The sequence below is a fragment of the Bos grunniens genome, chromosome 12, assembly GCF_055505025.1.
Source record: "Bos grunniens cultivar Pamir isolate PY7600 chromosome 12, Bosgru_T2T1.0, whole genome shotgun sequence".
In the NCBI taxonomy this organism is placed as follows: Eukaryota; Metazoa; Chordata; class Mammalia; order Artiodactyla; family Bovidae; genus Bos; species Bos grunniens.
The window spans coordinates 28,248,513-28,270,043 of NC_141176.1; the positions used below are offsets into that span (position 1 = coordinate 28,248,513).

General features: G+C 43.5%; 1 protein-coding gene across 1 annotated transcript in view; it reads right to left on the minus strand.

Annotated features, from left to right (window-relative positions):
- Window positions 1-18,930: 18,930 nt before the first annotated feature.
- Window positions 18,931-21,531, minus strand: part of KL (klotho) — a 55,491-nt gene continuing 52,890 nt past the window's right edge. Inside the window, exon 5 of the mRNA XM_086329409.1 lies at window positions 18,931-19,190. Within this exon, the coding sequence (XP_086185535.1) occupies window positions 19,108-19,190 (83 nt within the window). The 3' untranslated portion in view covers window positions 18,931-19,107. The remainder of the gene's footprint in view (window positions 19,191-21,531) is intronic.

The window sequence follows — 21,531 nt, forward strand, 5'->3', positions numbered from 1 at the left end:
AATGATCAGTTCATCAGTTTGCCGAGACCTATTCCTTGTGAGGGAAAAGCAGCACAGTGACGGGCGGAAACGGCGCCTCTGAGAGCTAGGCTTGCAGGTGTGGGCCCCTTCTTCCACACCCCGGGGAGGAAGGCGGGCCTCCGCAAGCACCGCAGACATGCTGGACGCCTGCCTGTCCACCCGGGAGCGCTCAGTCCTCAGGTCTAGACGATCAAATCCTCGTTCTGAGTTCCAGATCCGAGCCTGTCTCCAAGGCCCCCCAGATACTTAGGGGCGTTCTCGAGAGGTGCGCCCCCTGCCTGTGAGCTCACAGGCTTGGCTGTCCTCACACCACCCCGGCTGACCTTGACCGTGACCTGTCGGTACACTGCTGGGCCCCACAGTGGCATGAGGGTCCGGGAGGAACGCTCCTGAAGAAGACCCAGTTCTCCCCTTGATGCCTCCTTGATACTGCCCGAGGGCTTTCCTGAACCCCCACAGCACAGCTGACACCAGGTGTCACTTATGCTAAGACTACACACACATCAGGGAAAGGACCAAGTAAGAGGCAACTTAAAGCTTCAACCATAAAGGGCTTTGCTTCCAGCTCACGGACCCAAACCTGACCCCAGAGGTGCTCACCTTCTGCAGGGAATGGGCGGAGGGACCCCAGGTCGCCTCGCTCTCATGCCCAGGTCCCCAGGTTTGGGATGTGATGAACAACCAGCGCTGACAACAAACAGGAACTCAGCCAGCGGAAGACCCAGCACTTTATCTGCGCGCTGGCCGTGTGGCTCCACCCTAAGGCCCAGAAGATCAAGACACCATGGACTCACAGATGTGCCCTAAACCCGAGCCATCTCGGGAAGCCACACGCGGTTCCTGCCGGCACAGTGGTGCCAGAGCTGTGTGAGGGCTTCCTCACCTTCCCTTTCCCGTGCCTGTCCTCACGTGAGTCGGGTGGCAGACACCTATGCTATCTCCATGGGCTATCAGTCACTCCATCAGCTGAAAAGCTGGTTGAGGATATTTTCATGTGAATAAGTTTCAGATGGAGCTGCTCCACTGGAGATTTGCATAATGAAGTCTTTTATCTCCTTGCCTGGCATGAGGGACTTTCCTGTTACAAGGATTTCAGGCATCAGCAGGTAGATGGGAGCTATTTTTGGAATGGGCTTCCCTGGTGGCTCAGATGGTAAAGAATCCACCTTCAATACAGGAGACCCAGGTTGGATCCCTCAGTGGGGAAGATGCCCTGGAGAAGGGAATAGCACTAAGGAAGAGCCTGAAATGATACTATGACATTAAAAAAAAAATAGAAAAGTAACCCTGAAAGTCACCTGATCTTGGTGTTCTTAGGTGGTTAAAGCAGGCAGGATTGTTCCTCTACCTGGTCACGGCTTCTCTGGGGAGGCTGGGTGCTGTGCCTCCGGACAGTCAGGGGTGGGAGCTCTGCCTGAATTCAGGAGGGCTCTTCCATGGAGCCTCCTCCCACCTGCCCCTGCCTTCCCCCCCACTGCCCCCTCCCCCCATCTCTCTTCCCTCCACAAAGCTGTCTAACCTCATCTCTCATCTTTTCTTCTCTGAGACGCCCCACCCCCAACTCCTTCATTTCCAAGCACTTCTGAAGAAATTTCCAAAGTGGTGTGTCGTATCCGCTTTGTCTCAATCCTGTAATGCACAGCTTTGTCAGGAACTTTGTACCCAAGGAAAACCCAAGGCAGCACCCATATCCAGAGGTGCCAGCCAGGGAGAAGGGACCCTGCCTTTCTGGGGGCTGGATTCCTGCACACTCCAAATGGACAAAAGTCGGTGAGGAAGCCCACCCACTTTAACCATCTAAGAACAAGACCAGGTGATTTTCAGGGTTAGGCTTTTTTTCTTTCTTTTAATGTGGTAGTATCATTTCAGGCTCCTCCTTATCGCCATTCCCTTCTCCAGGGGATCTTCCCAATTCAGGGATCCAACCCAGGCCTTCTGCATTTCAGGTGGATTCTTTGCCATCTAAGCCACCAGGGAAGCCCATTCCAAAAGTAGCTCCCACCCACCTGCTAATGTCTGAAATCCTTATAACGGGAAAGAAAGCCTCTGATGCCAGACAAGGAGACAAGGCGGGCACTGGACCAAAAAATAAGACTACTGGAGATATGGGGGTATCATTGGTTTTACTCACGGTCCTCCAGTTTCTCTGCAGTTCCCTCATCTACAGAGAAAAATGAAACAGGCATAGCTATTGGTTCTATCTGAGCCACAAGTAGAGTGTGCTGACTTCCATAGAGATAGGCAGTTCAAGTTATTTTGGAGAAATAAAGTTATTCAGTTGTCTGAAATTAAATGTGCTCTCCAAAGAGCAGTTACTGGGAAGGAGACTGCCCACCACTGGGATCTACTGGAGCCACCCTCTGGGACCCCACCCACAAGAAACACATACTCCAGAATAGGGTTCCTCTCCTAGAACTGCATGAAACTGAACATTCGACTCAAATAAGACTTGAGGACTCCCCTGGTGGTCCAGTGATTGAGATCCGCCTGCCAGTGTAGGGGACACAAGTTTGATCCTTGATCTGGGAAGATTCCACATGCCACGAGGCAGCCACACCTACAGAGCCCACAGGCTGCAGCTACTGAAGCCTGAGTGCCGAGAGCCTGTGCCCCACAGTGAGAAGCCCACGCCCTACATGCAGCGAAGACCCAGTGAAGACAAAAAATAAATAAATAAAATTATTTAAAAAAAAAAAACTTGAAAGTGGCAAAGGAGAACAGATGTGTCCTCAGTTTTCTATCAGCTCGCGGTGTTCCAGTATAAAGCCAGCAGCGAATGTACGAAGCATAAAGAACGTTAAAGCAGTGATGCAGCATTGCAGTTTGGCTGCCTTGTTTACTTTTCAGACAGTCACCGTTCAGGGTTCAGATAATCACAAAGCAAGCATTTAGCATGCCTTTACATGAAATGAAGGAACTTTAACCAATCCTAAACACAGCAACATCTGTCGCTTCTCCAAACTGAATGAGAACAAGATGGGGACAGTCTTTCTCTGAGAAGGCAGAGAACACTTTGTAGTTTGTGTTCAAGGATTAGGGAGTGTAAAACAAACACCTCCTCATGTTCCCACATTCCAGGGTCAAGATGCTATGCAGAGATTGGAAACAGACCCAAGGTGACATCCTATGAGCCATGCAAACGGGGAAGAGACTCTCCCGCAGCGGCAATTCCCAGGACAGAATTCTGAGTGGAATTTTGATGCCTAATGAGAGGGAACCACAGTCAACCAGAACTTCAAACCTAGAAGTATAAACATCTGGGGAACTTTCTGATGCCCTGTATGCTATAGGCTTTCTGTCTTCCTACTTCAGATCATCACCAACCAGACATGGAATAAACTTCCCACTAAGTAAAAAGTGGTAAGACAATGACAGCTGCATGCACCATCCGGGTCTTGCTGTTTACAAGGAGATTTCATACATACTCACATACATGAATACATGTATATACAATATAGCAGGCGTCAACCTCACCACAACCCAGTGAAATAGATACCATTATCTCTATTTTTTACAGGAGTAAGTTCAGGTGCAGAAAGGACACGTGACTTTCCCGAAATCACCCAACCAGGACTGAGGCACAGGCGACCTGAACTTTGCTCTGCTTTTCCCCTTAATGAGGAGGGTCCCTCTAGGACAGGATGATGAACTCAGGGACCAGGCGTGCAAGTCTGGAAGCTCTGTTGGCTGTGAGAACACTCAGAGGGATTGGCTGAGTGGACCTTCTAAAGAGTGACATTTTGAGTATAGTTGCAAATAGCCTCCATCACAAGGGCTTCCTGGTGGCACAGATGGTAAAGAAATCGCCTGCCAACGTAGGAGACACAAGAGACGCAGGTTCGATCCCTGGGTTGGGGAGATCCCCTGGAATAGGAAATGGCAGCCCACTGAGCCTACACAGCAAGCTACACGGCAGGCCTGCTGGAGAGGCCAGGCTTGGAAACGGTGAAGGGCATGCAAGGTAGGGACAACACACACCCCTTCTCCGGCCGGGCCCCTCTGTCCAGCCCCTCGCAGCCCCTGCCGGTGGGGGGGCGGTGCAGGATGAGAGTGTGATCACTGAGCCCTGTGACCCTGTTTGGACATGATCACAGCACTGCCAAGTGGTACCAGACCTACATGCTCCCTGCTTCTGTGCACGCAGCCGTCCCAGTAAGTGCAACCAGATACACGGATGGATCCCCAGCCAGCCCTGTGGCAAGGGAGCCCTTGCCCTTGACTATAATTCTCAGCCATTTGCACAGCTGTTAATCAAGACATCTTTTGATTCATTTCTGCTTTTGTTCCTGTGCACAGAGAGCCTTCCGAGCCTGCTGGGAAGGAACATCCATAAGAGATGATCAAGATCTCAGCATTCTCAAGGGCCCTGGTAATCATAATATCTAATGGCATGAAAATTACCAAAACACCGAGAACAGATTCAAAAGACGGGCATAACATCTAGCAGCAGCACCAGGAAGTCTGAAACCCAGCGTGTATGGAGATTTTCAGAATGTATTGGGGACAGCAAAAAATAAACAGCAGCAATGAAGACTTGTGGGAGGTATATTTAGTGCAAGAATAAAGAGAAGGAAAGGATGGGTCCATGCTTAACACGGATGATGTTATATCAGTTGAAGACAAAAGGAAAGCATAAATATTTCTTCCTTACAGCATCAACTTGCCAACAGTAAACATCTCCCTCCTGAAAAGTGTAGAACCATACCTGGCTCAGAGGATGGTTTAAAAGTGTGTCCACAAATTATGTGACCCCTGCCTTCAAGAGTTGGAGCTTAATTCTCCTCTCCCTGAGTGTGAGCTGTATTCCTTGACTCCTTCTAAGGAATAGAATGTGATAGAAATGATGGAGAATGATTCATTTCTCATGGGTAGATACCTAGGAGTTGGACCATAGGGGAGGGGAGATGCTAGTGTGATTCCACTGCTGCTGCTGCTAAGTCGCTTCAGTTGTGCCTGACTCTGTGCAACCCCATAGACGGCAGCCCACCAGGCTCCCCCGTCCCCGGGAATCTCCAGGCAAGAACACTGGAGTGGGTTGCCATTTCCTTCTCCAATGCATGAAAGTGAAAAGTGAAAGTGAAGTCGCTCAGTCGTGTCCGACTCTTAGCGATCCCATGGACTGCAGCCTACCAGGCTCCTCCATCCATGGGATTTTCCAGACAAGAGTACTGGAGTGGGGTGCCATCGCCTTCTCCGGTGATTCCACTAGCTACCTAGAATTGATGCTCCACATAGTATATCTTTGTTTAACTTTTTAAGAAACTACCAAGCTATTTTCCAAAGTGGCTGAACACAAGAATTCCAGTTTCTCCACATCCTTGTCAACTTGTGACTGTCCATCTTTTGGACTTTATCCATCTAAGTAGGTGTGAAGTCATTCAGTTTTAAATGTTGGTCACTGTTTTAAACTTTAAGCAAAAATAGAAGTTTTAATAGATCACAGGAAATGACAGAATTCAATTAACTCAATCACTCATTGTTTATTTCAGATCTACAGTCCAAACAATCAGAGGGTTGGAAACAGGAACTGAATTATGCCCAAAGCAAGGCAGAACAATTCCAGACTCTCACTTGGTCTTGCTCTGATTTTCTTACTATCAGAACAAACCCATGGAGCCAAGTCTGCCTGTGTCAGGGGCTGACTGTAGCTGAGGGTCTTTGCGACCCCATGGACTGTCCATGGAATTCTCCAAGCCAGAATACTGGAGTGGGGATGCCATTCCCTTCTCTGGGGGATCTTCCCAACCCAGGGATTGAACCCAGGTATCCCTCATTGCAGGCCAATTCTTTACCAGCTGAGCCACCAGGGAAGCCCAAGAATACTGGTGTGGGTAACCTATCCCTTCTCTACCAGATCTTCCCAACCCAGGAATCAAACCAGGGTCTCCTGCATTGCAGGTGGATTCTTTACCCACTGAGCTATCAGGGAAGCCCTTCCTGTGAATAGGGAAACACACTAAATGAACACATCTTCCCCGGGACCCCATAGTCAAGAGACTGAATTAAGAAGAGCAAGGGGTGAAGAAAGTCAACTGCATTCCTTCCAGTGCTGTGGGAGACGGTAGGGGCGCGGGGAGTGCGTGGGGATGGGGGGGCCGGGCCTATACTGGGGAACCTTTCAATCTTAAGCACGCAGCGGGGGAACACCATTGAGAAACACACTCAGGGGTCCACACAGAACAGTACAGACACCTTGAAACAACCAAAAGGCTCCCAGTTCAAAGTGACTGGAAGCTAGTTCTATAAAACCAGGAGGAATGTTCTGCCCAGAGGGACAGCTGGTCAGTCTTGGAACCACAAGAAAGGAAAGTTCAGGGGCGAACTCTGGCAATGCCCGTCAGATGGGCCTGCCTGGGAAAGATGGCATCGGGGCAGTGGGCTTGCAGAGCCTCCCTCCCCATCCAGTGGCCTCTCCCTGAGGACACATGGGCCACCAGCAGCCCGTCCCCCATCTCGTTGAATTCTGTCCTGTGCCCGACGAGCACCCTTCTGACTGATTTCCTGCCCCAAAGTGGAGCCTCGGGGGGAGATCACGCCCAGTGTGGGAGGCTGGTTTTGGTCCTCAGATTAGAGTCACAGCTCTAAATGGGAACAGAGGGATTGGGGAGAATATAGAATGGGGAAAAAGCCTCAGAAAGGGCTTCCAGGTCCCCGAAAGCATCATCTCACCGCCTCCTCTCCACCCGGCGCCTCCCCCAGCATCCAAGCACTGAGACATCAGGCAATGCCTAGCAGGGCACCAGGAGCTTTAGAGAATCACTGTTTCCACTCCTGGGGGGACATTTGCATGATTGCAGATCCTCAAATATCAGAGCCCACAGATTAAGGTAGAGTCCTCAAGAGTGGACATCTCAGGAGTCACAAACGCTGAGTCCCCGCAATAACCACAGCTTCAAAATCCGGCAGGTTTCAAAGAACAGATGCTCAAAGCATCATGCTGTATGCACATTTAAAACTGAGGCAGCCATTCTTCTCGGTGGTATTTGAACATCTCTGAAATTCAGATTAAGGCCGGGTTGGGGGGGCGGGGTCATGCAAAGTGGCAAAACCCACAGGGAGTCTTTTGTTGCTGGTGTTTAATGTGGCCATGCTCCCAGAAATACTTTCCCCATAATTGCCCATCTCTACAGGAACACAACAGTCTAAGCAGAATGTCAAGTGCAGTTTCTGAGAAACCTGAAATTCCTAAAGCTTGTTTTTTGGGCGTTTGGCTTGTTTGTTTGTTTTTTTCCTTTGAGGACAAACTATGAAAGGTTTATTCCCCAATACTCAGACTTGACCCTCCATCTTTCCACATTAGTATGAACACCAAAGTAATTTATTGAGTTGTTTTCTAACACACACAAAAAATGTTCATCACAGGGCGCTCAGGCTACAAACAGGCAAGGAGGGAGTGAGGTACAAGTCTGCTATGAGAGCATTTGTGGTGGAAAACAACGCAGCACTTCCCGTAAGCAGAAAGGAGCACCCCCCACCCTACCCCCTTCACCAGTCAGTGTGGTCTGGATCGTCCCATCCATTTAGCTTTGAAAGCCTGAGTTTCCCTTCCAAGATCTGTATCAAGTGTCCTTAAAAAGTACATTTGCCTTAAAGGGTAGTTAATACAACAAAAAGTTTAAACTAACCATGTGATCTATCAGTAAGGAGACATGGTGGGTCTTCAAAAAGATCATTAGACAAAAGTCAAGGAAACCAGGGAGATAAGGCTGGCCCCAGAGAAGAAGGAACCACCCAATAGGAAGAAGAAAATCAGGGAGGGAGTAACTGTACGGCAGGACCACCTGGAGATGTCAGTAACACCCCCTGCAGATGCTCTTTATTACCCGAGTGGCTGGCCTTGAAGATCTGGTCTCAGGGATTTTACTGGCATTCCCAGCGTCAGGAGTTATCATGCAAAGCCTTCTACAGGCTGGTTTCCTGCTTCTCTTCCCACTATGCTGTAACTCCAGGAATTAAGAGAATTTTAGCTCTCCAGAAGTTCCCTTGTATAGATTTCTAGTTTTGTTAAAGTATTTAATACCATGAAGTCGGGGCAACAGTTGGCAGGCCCACTAAAAAGTCAAGCATAACAGAACGTCTGCGCAATGCTCTGTCTTTCTCTGTGGCTGGAACACCACCTGACAAATGGAAGGATAAAGAAACGCGAAGCGCCTGTGTTTACTTAGGCTGCAGAGACGAAAAAGAACTCTCCCCAGCGCGCCAACTGGAACGTAACTGCTGACAGAATGGCAGCCACAAGAACAGCAAGGTGGCAAAGTCAGGTCTTAGGAAAACGGACTGAAAGCCTGACTGTTGGAGCCTGGCATTCTTTTACTTTTATTATTCCACAGAGAGAACATAAATGGGGATCATGCTGGCTTTTTAAATAGTTTAGTTCCTCCGCGCCCCTCAACCCTTATTTATTTCTTCCTTTCTTCCTAAACCACACTAAGTCTCCTGGGTTAGCAACCTAGTGCTGTAAACACATCTCCATATTCACAAACACACACACACACATATATGTACATGGCATGCTTTTTCCTTGCGTATTAGTATTATTTACAGAAATAGAATACCATACATCTCCACAACTAGATTTTTGTCACTCAAAAATACTTCATAGGAATCCTACCCAACTCTACAGACTCTGCTAAAATTTATCCTTTGTAATGGCTGCATACTATTTTATGAAATTTTTCTAAAGTTTCTTTCGAAGATCAATTCAACCACTCTCCTATGGAGACTCTCTTTGTTTCAGAATTTTAATTGTATGAACAATGCTCTAATAAACATCATGGTCCATATACTTTTATGAAATTATATTATGTTTTCATTTCTTTGGAATAGCTTCTTAGGAATGAGACTGGTAGATCCAACTGTATGTGAATTTTTATTTTCAGAAGATATTGCCATACTGCTGCTGCTGCTGCTAAGTCGCTTCAGTCGTGTCCAACTCTGTGCGACCCCATAGACGGCAGCCCACCAGGCTCCTCCATCCATGGGATTTTCCAGGCAAGAGTACTGGAGTGGGGTGCCGTTGTCTTCTCCGTGCCATACTGCAACTAACATTTAATTTGCAAAGTATGACAGTTCCTTTTCCTGTGCATCCTTACCTCTTAAGAGAGTGATGGTATTATCCTTCTATTATGCTTTTATTAAATACATGGTTATAAAGGGAAAATGCATTGTTACTTTAATTTGCATTTCCTGATTACTGATAATTTTGAGTATCCATATGTTTATGGCCATTATACCTACTTTTGGATAAATTATTCTTTCATATCTATTTTCTATTATCTGTTGCTCCTTAGTAGGAACTCAGTATTTTAAAGATGTTAACTTTATTTTAATCATCTGTGATGCAAACACATTTTTAACTTTATAATTTCCCACTGACCTTATTTACGTTTTCTATAGCTGTCGGTTTTTTGTCTTACTTAAGAACAATCTCCACAATCCCTACATTGTATGTATACGCTCCTAGGTTTCTTTCTATAAGTAATTTATTCATTATCTATTCATTGATTTATTTTCACATTTAATTTTCTGCTTTAAAGTCTTCAATTATCTGTGGAACTTACCTCTACAAATGCTGAGAGATGTGTGCACGCCCATCCTCGTCCAGATGGATGGTCAGATGAGCCTGTATCCTCCTTCTCCCACTGAAGTGAAATGTCAGCTTCATAATAGATTAAAGTAGTGTATATTGTGAGATCTAGATTGGGATTTGCCTTCAAATTCCACTACCATCTTTATTTATTTTAAAAACTAATACCCTTATAGTCAGATAAAACTGTAATTCAAGAAGATATATGCACCCCTATGTTCATAGCATCACTATTTACAATAGCTAAGACATGGAAATAACCTAAATGTGCATTAACAGATGAAAGGATAAAGAAGATATGCTACATGTATATACAATGGAATACTACTCAGCCATGAAAAAGAATGAAACAATGCTATTTGCAGCAACATGGATGCAATTAGAGATTATCATACAAAGTAGAGAAAGTCAGAAAGATAAGGACAAGTGGCATACAATATCACTTATATGTGGAATCTAAACTATGAAACAAATGAACCTTCTATGAAACAGAAACAAAATCAGAGGCAAACAGAATAGACTGGTGGTTGCCAAAGGGAGAGGGTGGGAGAGGGTGGGAATGGGAGCTCAGGATTCACAGACACAAACTGTATATGCAGAGTGGATAAATGACAAGGTCCTACCATATAGCACAGGGAATTATATTTAATATCCTGTGATAAACCATAGTGGAAAATAATATGAAAAATAATGTATATCAGTTCAGTTCATTTCAGTCACTCAGTCGTGTCCAACTCTTTGCAACCCCATGAATCGCAGGACACCAGTCCTCCCTGTCCATCACCAACTCCAAGAGTTCACCCAGACTCACGTCCATTGAGTCAGTGATGCCATCCTGCCATCTCATCCTCTGTCGTCCCCTTCTCCTCCTGCCCCCAATCCCTCCCAGCATCAGAGTCTTTTCCAATGAGTCAACTCTTCACATGAGGTGGCCAAAGTACTGGAGTTTCAGCTTTAGCATCATTCCTTCCAATGAACACCCAGGACTGATCTCCTTCAGAATGGACTGGTTGGATCTCCTTGCAGTCCAAGGGACTCTCAAGAGTCTTCTCCAACACCACAGTTCAAAAGCATCAATTCTTCGGCGCTCAGCTTTCTTCACAGTCCAACTCTCACATCCATACATGACCACTGGAAAAACCATAGCCTTGACTAGACAGACCTTTGTTGGCAAAGTAATGTCTCTGCTTTTCAATATGCTGTCTAGGTTGGTCATAACTTTTCTTCCAAGGAGTAAGCGTCTTTTAATTTCATGGCGCAGTCACCATCTGCAGTCATTTTGGAGCCCAAAAAAATAAAGTCAGCCACTGTTTCCCCATCTATTTCCCATGAAGTGATGGGACCAGATGCCATGATCTTCGTTTTCTGAATGTTGAGCTTTAAGCCAACTTTTTCACACTCCTCTTTCACCTTCATCAAAAGGCTTTTTAGTTCCTCTTCACTTTCTGCCATAAGGGTGGTGTCATCTGCATATCTGAGGTGATTGATATTTCTCCCAGCAATCTTGATTCCAACTTGTGATTCTTCCAGCCCAGCGTTTCTCATGGTGAATGTAACTCTGCATAGAAGTTCAATAAGCAGGGTGACAATATACAGCCTTGATGTACTCCTTTTCCTATTTGGAACCAGTCTGTTGTTCCATGTCCAGTTCTAACTGTTGCTTCCTGACCTGCATACAGGTTTCTCAAGAGGCAGGTCAGGTGGTCTGGTATTCCCATCTCTTTCAGAATTTTCCACAGTTTGTTGTGATCCACACAGTCAAAGGCTTTGGCATAGTCAATAAAGAAGAAATAGATGTTCTGGAACTCTCTTGCTTTTTTGATGATCCAGCGAATGTTGGCAATTTGATCTCTGGTTCCTCTGCCTTTTCTAAAACCAACTTGAACATCTGGAAGTTCATGGTTCACATATTGCTGAAGTCTGGCTTGGAGAATTTTGAGCATTACTATATATATGTATAACTGAGTTACTTTGCTGTACAGTAGTAATTAATACAATATGATAATCCAACTATACTTCAATAAAATAATTTTTTAATGCTTTATTTGATTATAATGACTTAATAGTTGCCATTAATATCTGTACTCATTAGTCTTTTTTATACATTTTATTCTTGGGCTTTTTATTTTCCCAAATAAGCTTTAAGATCATTATATATTATTTTGAAATGTTATATGATTCTAATTGGAATTGCAGTATATATCATAATTAATTTTATATGTAAATATTATATATACATGTATATAGTGAATTTGAGAAACTCTAACACTTCAGTTATTTTCAGCCTATACACCTAAGAAGTTAGTATGATTTTCCATTTGTTTGAGTCTTGTTTTCAGGACAGTTATTCTCTTACAGTATTTCTTTTCATTTTATTATAACCACAGATTATTTTTTCCCATTTTCATGTTTAGGTCATTTTTTGCCTTTGATGTATTTTTATACCTATATATGTTACAATTCAAGTATTTTTTCTTATGTTGTTTGGATTTTCCAAGAATACAGTATCATCAAGAAAAAGAGTTCTTTCCTTTCTTTTTCAATATTTAGACAAATTATTTTACTGTCTTTTCTCACTGTGTTTGCTAGAACTTTGAAAATAATGTTGAGTAATAGTGGCAAGAATAAGCAGTCTTATCTAGTTCCTGACAATAATTAATGTGATTTGCATGGTCTGTTATTTAGAATCACATTTGCCAATGAAGCAACAGTTAGAACTGGACATGGGACAACAGACTGGTTCCAAATTGGGAAAGGAGTACATCAAGGCTATATATTGTCACCCTGCTTATTTAACTTATATGCAGAGTACACCATGAGAAACGCTGGGCTGGAAGAAGCACAAGCTGGAATCAAGATTGCCAGGAGAAATATCAATAACCTCAGATATGTGGATGACAGCACCCTTATGGCAGAAAGCGAAAAAGAACTAGAGCTTCTTGATGAAAGTGAAAGAAAAGAGTGAAAAAGTTGGCTTAAAACTCAACATTCAGAAAATGAAGATCATGGCATCCGGCCCCATCACTTCATGGCAAATAGATGGGGAAACAGTGGAAACAGTGACAGACTTTATTTTTGGGGGCTCCAAAATCACTGCAGATGGTGACTGCAGCCATGAAATTAAAAGATGCTTGCTCTTCGGAAGAAAAGTTATGACCAACCTAGACAGCATATTAAAAAGGAGAAACATTACTTTGCCAAAAAAGGTCCATCTAGTCAAAGCTATGGTTTTTCCAGTAGTCATGTATGGATGTGATAGTTGGACTATAAAGAAAGCTGAATTCTGAAGAACTGATGCTTTTGAACTGTGGTGTTGGAGAAGACTCTTGAGAGTCCCTTGGACTGCAAGGAGATCCAGTCAGTCCATCCTAAAGGAAATCAGTCCTGAATATTCATTGGAAGGACTGATGCTGAAGCTGAAACTCCATACTTTGGCCACCTGATGCCATTGGAAAAGATGCTGATGCTGGGAAAGATGGAAGGCGGGAGGAGAAGGGGATGACAGAGGATGAGATGGTTGGATGGCATCACTGACTCAATGGACATGAGTGTGAGTAAACTCTGGGAGTTGGTGATGGACAGGGAGGCCTGGCGTGCTGCAGTCCATGGGGTCACAAAGAGTCAGACATGACTGAGAGACTGAACTAAACTTGCCAATGTTTTATAAACTTTATCTTACTTACAAAAGTTCCTCCTGTACATATCTTCCTAAAATTATTATTAAGGATAGCTGCTGAATGTTTATCAAGATGGCTTTTCAACATCTATTGACATGTTCACTTATGTTTCTGCTTTAATCTATTGATGTAATGAGTCTCATTGCTTGATTTCCTGGTACTAATGCAACCTTGCATGCTTGCAATAAACTACTTGGCCATAGTTTATTAGTCTGTTAATACATTTCTGGATTATTGTAGCTAATATCACATTTAGAATTTTCTGCATCTAGTGTACTATTGATTTTTTTGCGGTATTATTTTCAGCATGTTATAGCAATAAGATTGAGCTTCCTTGGTGGCTCAGTGGTAAAGAATCCACCTGCTAATGTAGGAGACGCAGGTTTGATCCCTGGGTCGGGAAGATTCCCTGGAGAAGGAAATGGCAACCCACTCCAATATTCTTACCTGGGAAATCCCAAGGACAGAGGAGCCTGGCAGGCTAGAGTCCAGGCTGGAGTCGCAAAGAGTCAGATATAACTTAATGACTAAACAACAACAACAGCAAAGTATTAATAATAAGACTGGTCTCATAAATACAATGAGAACTTGTCTGTCTTCTTCTACAGTCTTTAAATTACATCAGAATTGTTTGCTCTTTAAGCTTAAATAGTGTTCAGTTATGTAATTCTCAAATTCTGTTAACTTCTTCAATAATAGATTTTTAATCTCTTTTCTAATCTCTCCTATGGTTCTCGAGCTATTCAAAATTTCTACTTCTTCACTGAATTTTAACAATTTATATTTTCTTAGGAAATCAATGATGTTACCTAGCTTTCCAAATTACCTTACTGAGATTAAGATTTTCTGTGTGGTCAAAAACATGATCAACTGTGTTTGTAAATGTTACATGGACCCTAAAAGACTACATGTACTTTAGGATTCAATACATAAATAAATCTGTGTTTAATAAACAGGAATTTATTGACTCCTCCTTGTTGTTTACAATAGCTATAGGCTTAGGAGAAATAGGCTAAATTTCTACCTCTCTCCCTTTGCCTGTCTTCAAGTTTTTATAAAGGTGTTCACCACACATGTCCCCAGTGGCTGGGTAACTTGTATTTACAGTTAGGTCTCAGTTTTATGTCATTTTCCCAGGAAGTCCTTCACACCCTAGACTCGATTGGGAAACATTGACAATACAAAGAACGTTTTCTTCTTGGAAGTTGTCTTATTTGTCATTACCTTGTATTTGTATACAAAATAAAGAAATATCCTACTATCTAGTAACCTCCACGAGGATGGGATAACGTTTGCTTTATCTTATCCTCAAAACATAGTTGAACACAGCAGAGTGCCTGGCACATAGTAAGCATGCAATATATATTTCTTATGTGACTAACTGACTCAATGGATGAATGGCCTGTTAAAGAGGAGACACAAATCGGGAACCGTCACTGGCAGTTTTCCACCCAGTGGTTTCCAACCACATCAATAAGCCTTGAAGCAGACATTCAAGAAAGAAGCAGAGTTGAGAGACGGATGAAAAGAAAACACCCTGGCTCATGAGAGCACATGAGTGAATCAGAGGCCCCACTGCGTCCCAGTCCTTGGGGTCGTGAGACCTGCTGGAGCCTGGTAATTCCACTTTTTGCTGAAGCTAAAAACAAAAGCAGATTTCCTTAGTTTCTTCCTAATGTCCATCTTCTCTCCCAAGATGCCATCCAGGACATAGCGTTTTGTTTAGTTCTCACGCCCCTCAGACCTCTCCTGGCTGTTAGCGTTTCTCTTCCCTTGTTTTTAATCCTCGTATTTTTTTTTTTTGTAGTTTATTTTATTCCTTCTACTTTTATGTTTACTTTTTACTCACTTTGGTTTACTTTGTTGTCTCCTCTTTTTTCTTTTGCTATTTGGGGGGGTGGTGCTGGGTTTCTTTTCACTGTCTTTTTAAATTTTGTTAGTGCTGTTGTTTCGTAACTTTCTATACCTTAAATGTTTGCATCCCCTTTCTAGGACCTCATAACAAAACACATATTTCTGTAATTCTCTTTTAAAAAAAGATTTAATTTACTTCCTTCACTCAGCTAGTCTAACTAATAAGGTCAGCCTTTTAGAATATTTTCACTGCTGTTCTTCTCAAATGTGCCCTCACCCAAACCAAAATAAAATCTTTCACATACTTTGCTTCATAACTTTTCTCCCCATTCACCCCTAACTTCTAGATTTCTCTGAGATAGTCCAGTACTTTTCATCCTAGATTATTATTAGAATTACCCTTATATGCTGCTGCTAAGTCGCTTCAGTCGTGTCCGACTCTGTGCGACCCCATAGACGGCAGCCCACCAGGCTCCTCCATCCATGGGAGTTTCCAGGCAAGAGTACTGGAATGGGGTGCCATTGCCTTCTCCTACCCTTATATAGTTCCTTTCTATTTTAAGAATTCTTCTTTGGAGTAGCTAGCATACATTCCTGGTCTATTACTGTCCACTTAAATTTAACTGTATGTGCATTGGGGCTTCCCAGGTGGCCCTGTGATAAAGAAACTGCCTGCCAACGCAGGAGACACGAGAGAGGAGGGTTAGATCCCTGGGTTAGGAAGATCCTCTGGAGGAAGAAGTGGCAACAAACTCAGGTATTCTTGTCTGGAGAATTCCATGGACAGGGGACCTTGATGGGCTGTAGTCCATGGGGTCGCAGAGTCAGACGTGGCTTAGTGACTGAGCATGCACAGATGTTCCTTTTTGAGCACTCCCCTCTCTCTCTCATGTTCTCCTGTCTTTGGTGGTGGGGCAGGTGGAGGGTGGCAGAGTATTGGCTATGGCAGTCATTTGGTTACATTTGGTTACATAGTCCTCCCTCTAGTAGTCTCCTCTGGTACTGATATGCATGAGAGATGTATCTTCTGGATTGTCGCACATCACGCACTCCTCTGTTCTGAAAGGGGAAAGACATCTTGAGCGGATACAGGAATCCGGGTCACAGTCCTTTTCTCTCTGCTGCCATTCTGTCATCTTCCAGCTAAGGCGCTTCATACAAAACAATACGGCGGGCTGATTCCTTAAGTAGCTGGTTATCTCTGTCTACGGTTTCTCTTCATTCTTGGTAGTTGAAGAATTTTCCAGACAAGCTTGGGGGACTTTTTCTTTTTCTTGCCCCTTCTGCTTGGAACTTGGTGAATAGCTTCAAGTTTCACCTTCAGATCTTTCTTAATCTCAAGGACATTTTCTTCTTTATTAGTTTAATTAGTGCCTTTTCTTCATCTGTTCCTTTTCTACTCTCTGGATCTTCTTTGATTCACAGGTTAGTTCTTCCAAATACATCCTCCAACAGTCTTTCTTTTAACTCATGATTGTTTTCTCCTTATATTTTTTGCTCTATGTTTAAAAATATTACTTCCAGTTGAGTTTGTAGACCACCAAGTCGAGTCCCAACACTGATTTCTACTCTCTTTCAATTTATTAGCATTTGTTGTTCATAAATCATGTAGGAAGTCTTTTAAAAATACGACTGACGACTCTTCCATGTTTCCATATTTTGGTTCGAGTTTTAATTCTTTCATGTCAGGGCTTGTCCTGTGTGTTTCCCTTATTTTCCTCTCTCAGCTTTCTGGCCCCTCTCTGAATGCTAGAGCTTAGCGTCAGCTGTTGGAGGTCTCCAAACGACACCAGGGAACAGTGGTTCTCAAAGGGTGGTCTGCTGAGTTCTAGAATCCCTGAGACTCTTTCAGGGGATCAACAAAATCAAAGCACTTTTATAATAATACCAACACGGTATGTGTCTTTTTCCCCTGTATTGACATTTGCTCTGACAAACACAAAAGCAATAATAGTAGGCAAAACGGCTGCTTCCTTAGCATGAATCAAAACAGTGTCACCAAAAATGTATCAGCTGTCATCGCCCCTTCACCACCACACATGAGAAAATTTAAGGATGGTTTGTAAAGGTCTCATTGCAGTAAAAGGCAAAGCTGGGCTCATGTAAAAATCTCAAGCCCAGGGCAGACACCTGGCTCTTCGGTGATACCCCTCCCCTGAGTAAAGTGAAGTGAAAGTCACTCAGTTGTGTCTGACTCTTTGCAACCCCATGGATATGCTGTCCATGGGATTCTCCATTCGCCAGAATACTGGAGTGGGTAGCCTTTCCCTTCTTCAGGGGATCTTCCCAACCCAGGAATCGAACCCAGGTCTCCCACATTGCAGGGGGATTCTTTACCAGCTGAGCCACAAGGGAAGCCCTGAGTAAACCAGTTCTAATTCCGGAGAGAAGAAAAAGAGGATGAAAATAAAAATAAACATAAAATATACCAGGACTTTTTACCAGAGTAGTGACTAAGCAGAACGTTCTCCTCAGGCTTTCTTCCTCTTCAATGTCACTCCACACCTAACGTGCTACTGTGGCAACCAGAAAAAAAGCAGACTGCTTCCAAACCCAGGCTTGCCCTTCAGGTGCCTGAGTTTCACCAGTCCCTCTGACTCACTCTCACCCCAGTCCCAAGCTGGCCAATCCCTCTGCTTTGGGCTGTATTTTTTTGTCAGGATGAAAAAGAACCTGGGACTTTGGGTAGAAAACCTTACCCTCCTTGTTCTCCTATAATATCACCTCTTTCTTCTGGGAGCAGGGCTGCATGCTGGAAGGAGTCAGTACAAAATGACAACGCAATCCCCTTGTTTAAAAAGCAGGGAAATGTGCTCATATAAAGGTACTAAAACAAAAGGATTTTTTCCTTTAGAATATTTTGTTACTTTCAGAAGAGCAGTAGGGGTAATAGTGATACATGAGAAACAACTAAATTTTAGAAATTTTTTCAAAATAACATTTTGGTGTCATAATATTATATAATACATGATAATACTTTATTAGTGTGATAGTTTGATTTTAAGATTTCTTTTTTCTGGCTCACTTTTCTGTAAAATTTATTAGATCATCAAAATCTTTACTTTCAGCAATTTAATTTCTAGTAAATATACTTGAAAGCAATATTGGTTGCTCTTAAAAATACAAGATTATAAATACTTTTTGACAGTTTTCAATTTTGAGGTCCTTTCTGCCTATGCAACTCTTACCGGAGCTATGAAGAGTAACTTTTAGGCTGTGACATTGTTGGGATTATTTGGGGATATTACATTGGGATAAATTCCTGATGAATTTGTCAAAATGTCCATTTTATTACATCTAGAACTGATTGTTGAGGAATGATTTTTCTAGAAGATTTCACTGTCTGTACAAATGTGTTTCATATAAGTCTCAAGTTCACTTTTTTATTTTTTTTAATTTTTAAAATAGTGGTTGTTTTTACTTATTTTTATTTTTTAAATTTTATTTTATTTTTAAACTTTACAATATTGTATTAGTTTTGCCAAATATCGAAATGAAGCTGCCACAGGTATACCTGTGTTCCCCATCCTGAACCCTCCTCCCTCCTCCCTCCCCATACCCTCCCTCTGGGTGGTCCCAGTGCACCAGCCCCAAGCATCCAGTATTGTGCATCGAACCTGGACTGGTGACTCGTTTCATACATGATATTATACATGTTTTAATGCCATTCTCCCAAATCTCCCCACCCTCTCCCTCTCCCACAGAGTCCATAAGACTAATCTATACATCAGTGTCTCTTTTGCTGTCTCGTACACAGGGTTATTGTTACCATCTTTCTAAATTCCATATATATGCGTTAGTATACTGTATTGGTGTTTTTCTTTCTGGCTTACTTCACTCTGTATAATAGGTTCCAGTTTCATCCATCTCATTAGAACTGATTCAAACGTATTCTTTTTAATGGCTGAGTAATACTCCATTGTGTATATGTACCACAGCTTTCTTATCCATTCATCTGCTGATGGACATCTAGGTTGCTTCCATGTCTTGGCTATTATAAACAGTGCTGCGATGAACATTGGGGTGCACGTGTCTCTTTCCCTTCTGGTTTCCTAACAAACACAAGAAAAGATGCTCAACATCACTCATTATCAGAGAAATGCAAATTAAAATCACTATGAGGTACCATTTCACGCCAGTCAGAATGGCTGCGATCCAAAAGTCTACAAGCAATAATTGCTGGAGAGGGTGTAGAGAAAAGGGAACCCTCTTACACTGTTGGTGGGAATGCAAACTAGTACAGTCACTATGGAGAACAGTGTGGAGATTCCTTAAAAAACTGGAAATAGAACTGCCTTATGATCCAGCAATCCCACTGCTGGGCATACACACTGAGGAAACCAGAAGGGAAAGAGACACGTGCACCCCAATGTTCATCGCAGCACTGTTTATAATAGTCAAGTTCACTTTAAATGTGGATTTATAGTGTTGTTCCAATATCTCCTCTAACATTTCCTCTGACTTGTAGCGTTGCCTGTTGCCACTTCTGCTGTTGTCCCCGTTATTGCCACTAAGTGGCCCCTGTACCGTCCTGGCCACTCCCTCAGGACCCTGAACTGCCCAAGTCACCATGGGTGTCCTGAGCCAAACGCGAGGAGCCCGGACTGTTCACTGGACCCCAACCACCGACTTCTGTGCACTGCTGCCTGGCGCATCTCCGTGGCCTATGTGGAGCACTGGCCCATCAGCCTCCTCACAAAACACAAGTTCAAAGATAAAATTATATTAGGGATTTTAAGACAGTCACAGAAGAACATTAAACCGAGCACTGGGCCCTTCTCAACACAGGCCCTGCCCGGCAATCCAGACACATAGCAATGGTGATTTCTGGTTTTCCACCCGCTGGTGGTTTGGACTGGAGTGTTTAATGCACTTTTTATTGCCAATCTAGTCAGTAATTTGTCTCATAAACCTGCCATTTACAGTCTGTCCTACTAGAGGCTTTCGGCAGCTCTCTAAGCCAGCAATCATCTCTCTTCTTGTAAATCAGTTGGCACCTCTTCTAGAAAACCAATGTGAACCCTAACTTTAAATGGTTACTAATGACTTAAATTAGTGGCTGTCTCTTTCTGAGCTCCTCATTTTCCCTGAGACTAATTAGCTCAGGCCAGGGAAGTTCTGGATTCTTCCAGCCATTCACCACATGATGGAAATAAATTCAGTCCATACCATAATTCAGCATGCAAGCTCTGGAATAATCCTGCCTGTTCAAATCCTCCACCTTCCTGCTGTGAGCCTTCGGTGGGTGATTAACCTCTGCAAGCCCCGGTTCTTTCATTTATAAAACAGGGATAATGGCTTACTTTTAAAGATAAAGCTTGACAAATGTTTATTATTACTATTCAATTCTAGATAAGCGGGGCTCAGTCTCCTAGTTTACAGCAGGGATGTTCCTAAGAGGACAAAAGGGCTAGCTTTGACTAACAAATTTTTGGTAAAATATATGGAGAGTCCCAGGGATGGGGGAGCCTGATGGGCTGCCGTCTATGGGGTTGCACAGAGTCGGACACGACTGAAGTGACTTAGCAGTAGCAGCAGCAGAGGATGTTCACTGCTGCTTTCTGACAGAGTCCACGGGGGAGCAGAGACAGAATCTAGTTTAGGAAGGTCGTTCAGAAAGTACAGCTGGGAGAAGCTACTGCAGAATCAGCTGAGGGTGTGGAGGGTGTGTGAGTGTGTGTGTATGAGTGACCATGAGTTGGCATGTGATCAGCCCTGTGTTTACCTGAAAACAGGCTGTGAGTGTCCGTGTATACAACCGAGAAACACACATGGCTTTTGTTTGATGTCTGCGATTGCTCCACTGGGTGATACGGCACCTGTCAGCAGAGTTCCAAAGGGACAACACTCAAAGGTAATATACACAGAGACAAAGAACAGGCATTTTCTGAAGTTGGCTTTTTTTTTTTTTTTAACGGGGATGAGCCTTTTCAAACACCTGATGTTTGGTCACATATTCCAAGCATAAGCCAACAGCAGGATTTGGTAAAAAGGAATTCTGAATTTAAAAAGAAATTCACACTTAGGTGTTTTCAGCTTTCCCACTAGTACTGAAAGGGTAACCACCATTAGATGGTAATTGGTAATAGGCCAATAGATGTTGTTGTTTAGTCACTTGGTCGTGTCTGACTCTTTGTGACCCTATAGACCGTAGCCCCCCAGGTTCCTCGGTCCATGGGATTCTCCAGGCAAGAATACTAGGGCGGGTTGCCATTTCCTTCTCCAGGGGATCGTCCCCACCCAGGGATCAAACCAGCATCTCTTGCATCTCCTGCATTGTCAGGCAGATTCTTTACCACTAGCACCACCTGGGAAGCCCCTGAAATCTAGTTTTAAAGAGCCATATTTTGTTTAATGGCTACCGAAAAAAGTGATTAGATACCTCACTGTGCA